General features: G+C 43.8%; 1 protein-coding gene across 1 annotated transcript in view; it reads left to right on the top strand.

Annotated features, from left to right (window-relative positions):
• LOC114065641 (myosin-4-like) overlaps window positions 1-2,183 on the top strand; it is a 20,070-nt gene that overhangs the window by 1,009 nt on the left and 16,878 nt on the right. The window contains exons 3-5 of the mRNA XM_027899699.1: window positions 31-187; window positions 2,010-2,037; window positions 2,136-2,175. Coding sequence (XP_027755500.1) covers window positions 31-187; window positions 2,010-2,037; window positions 2,136-2,175 — 225 coding nt within the window. The remainder of the gene's footprint in view (window positions 1-30; window positions 188-2,009; window positions 2,038-2,135; window positions 2,176-2,183) is intronic.

Raw genomic sequence — 2,183 nt, 5'->3', positions numbered from 1 at the left:
AAGCCAACGTGCTGTGTCCCTTCCTGGCAGACCTACTCGGGTCTCTTCTGCGTCACTGTCAACCCCTACAAGTGGCTGCCCGTGTACAACCCGGAGGTGGTGTTGGCCTACCGAGGCAAGAAGCGCCAGGAGGCCCCTCCACACATCTTCTCCATCTCTGACAACGCCTATCAGTTCATGCTGACTGGTGAGTGGCTCTCAGGGTGATTTCATCAATAAGACATTTTAAAAGTGTTCACAGAGTTTCCTTGATAAATCTGATGATGATATCTAAATATGTCATTAAGACCTATTTCAGCCATACCATTATTAACTTCTAATTTAAACAGGCTTTTTTTCACATCAGTATTTCTAAAAAGGATGTATAGGACCCTTGATACTGTGTAAGGAAAAACAGTAAGCCAAATGGACTAGGTGGAGCAAGGAAAATAATTAGGTCTGTAATGAAGCAGACTGTCTACTTCATTATTCTGCCTAATGATACGAAGTGAGTTCATCAAAGGGCCATAGGAAACATCACTAATAGAACTGTTCAGCTTTGTCTTGACAAAACTACGTAATGAAAAATGAAATAAGTTTTTTTATTGCTGCTAGTTTTGTTTCCATCCTTTTCACATCTTTCCCTGTGCTATTGAGTTCAGAAATACTACCCATCATCAGGATTCCTTTGTCATAGGTCCTTTCTCTTCCCTTCTCTACTGCTCTAAAACCAGTCTGTGTAGCATTAAATTAAAACAATTTACTCAGGGGGGAAAAAGACTATAGAGAGGTACAGAGAAGCAACACGTGGCTCTTCAAGGGTCTTCAGTATCCATGGAAAAGCATTATAGAATTACAGAATGGTCTGTGCTGGAATGGATCTTTAAAAATCACATAATCCTTCCTTATGACATTTGTAAGGACATCTTCCACTAGATTACATTGCTCAAAGCTCTGTCCACCATGTCCTGGAGCACATCCAACGACAAGATATCTACAACATCTTTGGGCAACCTGTTACTGTGGCTCACATCCATCATCATAAAATCTACTCTCTGAGCCTAAAACTGTTGCCCCTTGTTCTGTCACTGCAACTTTGGTAAAAAGTTGTCATCTTTCTTATAAGCCCTCTTTATGGACTGAAAGGCTGGAATAAGATGTCCCTGGAGCCTTCTCTACCCAGGCTGAACAGTCCCAACTCTCTCCATACGACAGATGTTCCAGATCATAGATCATTTTCATGGCGTCCTCTGGACCCACTCTAACAGGTCTGTGTCTGTATTGTACTGGAGACCCCAGATCTGGACAGGTTATTCCACATGGGGTCTCACAGGAGTGGAGGAGAGGGACTGCTGGCCACAGGATCGGATTCGCTTTCTGACTTCAAGTGCCCATTACCAGTTTGCGTCCGATTTTTCATCTTTCAGTACCCCTAAGCCTTCTTCGTCAGGCTGCTTTCAAGCTAGTCACCCCTCAGACTGGAGACTGCTCCAACCTTGGTGCATCACCTTACCTTACACTTGGCCTTGTTAAACTTCATGATGTTCACATGGGCCCACTCCACAATCCTGTCAAGTTCCATCTGGATGATACCTTTTACCACTGGTCTATCAATTAAACCACTCAGCTTGGTGTTGTCTGCAAACTTGCTGAGAGTGTACTCAGTTCCATTGTGTATGCAGGTGTATATTGGTCCCAGGGGAAATACATGGGAGACACCACTCATTAAACTTGAAACCCTTGACCGTAACCCTCTGGATACAGCCTTCAAGCCAGTTCCTTATCCGGCTAAACAGTTCACCCATCAAATCCATACCTCTCTAATTTCAGATCATGAATGCTGAGAATATGTTCAGAGGTAGAGAAAGTGGTGCAAATAATTTTGCAAGAAATTGAAATTGGAAAAAAAATCCTTAAGAGTAAATAAAGAAAAAAAAAAAAAAAGCAGCTTCTTTTTTCTTACCATTGTAATTTTCAGTATTTTTGTGTTCTTTGTTTATAAAGTCTATTTTTTCCTGCCTCTTCCGCAGATCGGGAGAACCAGTCGATCCTGATCACGTACGTACACCCCCTGCTCGGGTCCCTGCGGGGCTGCCCAGGGCCAGGGCCCCTCCTGCCTGACCACACGCTCTCTGCTTCTCTCCTTGCTCTGCCAGCGGAGAATCCGGGGCCGGGAAGACTGTGAACACAAAGCGTGTCATCCA

Source organism: Empidonax traillii, unplaced genomic scaffold (genome assembly GCF_003031625.1).
Source record: "Empidonax traillii isolate 1590-97213 ecotype Southwest subspecies unplaced genomic scaffold, ASM303162v1 scaffold685:size505991, whole genome shotgun sequence".
Classification (NCBI taxonomy): Eukaryota; Metazoa; Chordata; class Aves; order Passeriformes; family Tyrannidae; genus Empidonax; species Empidonax traillii.
This window is presented reverse-complemented; position numbering and strand designations above follow the sequence as displayed.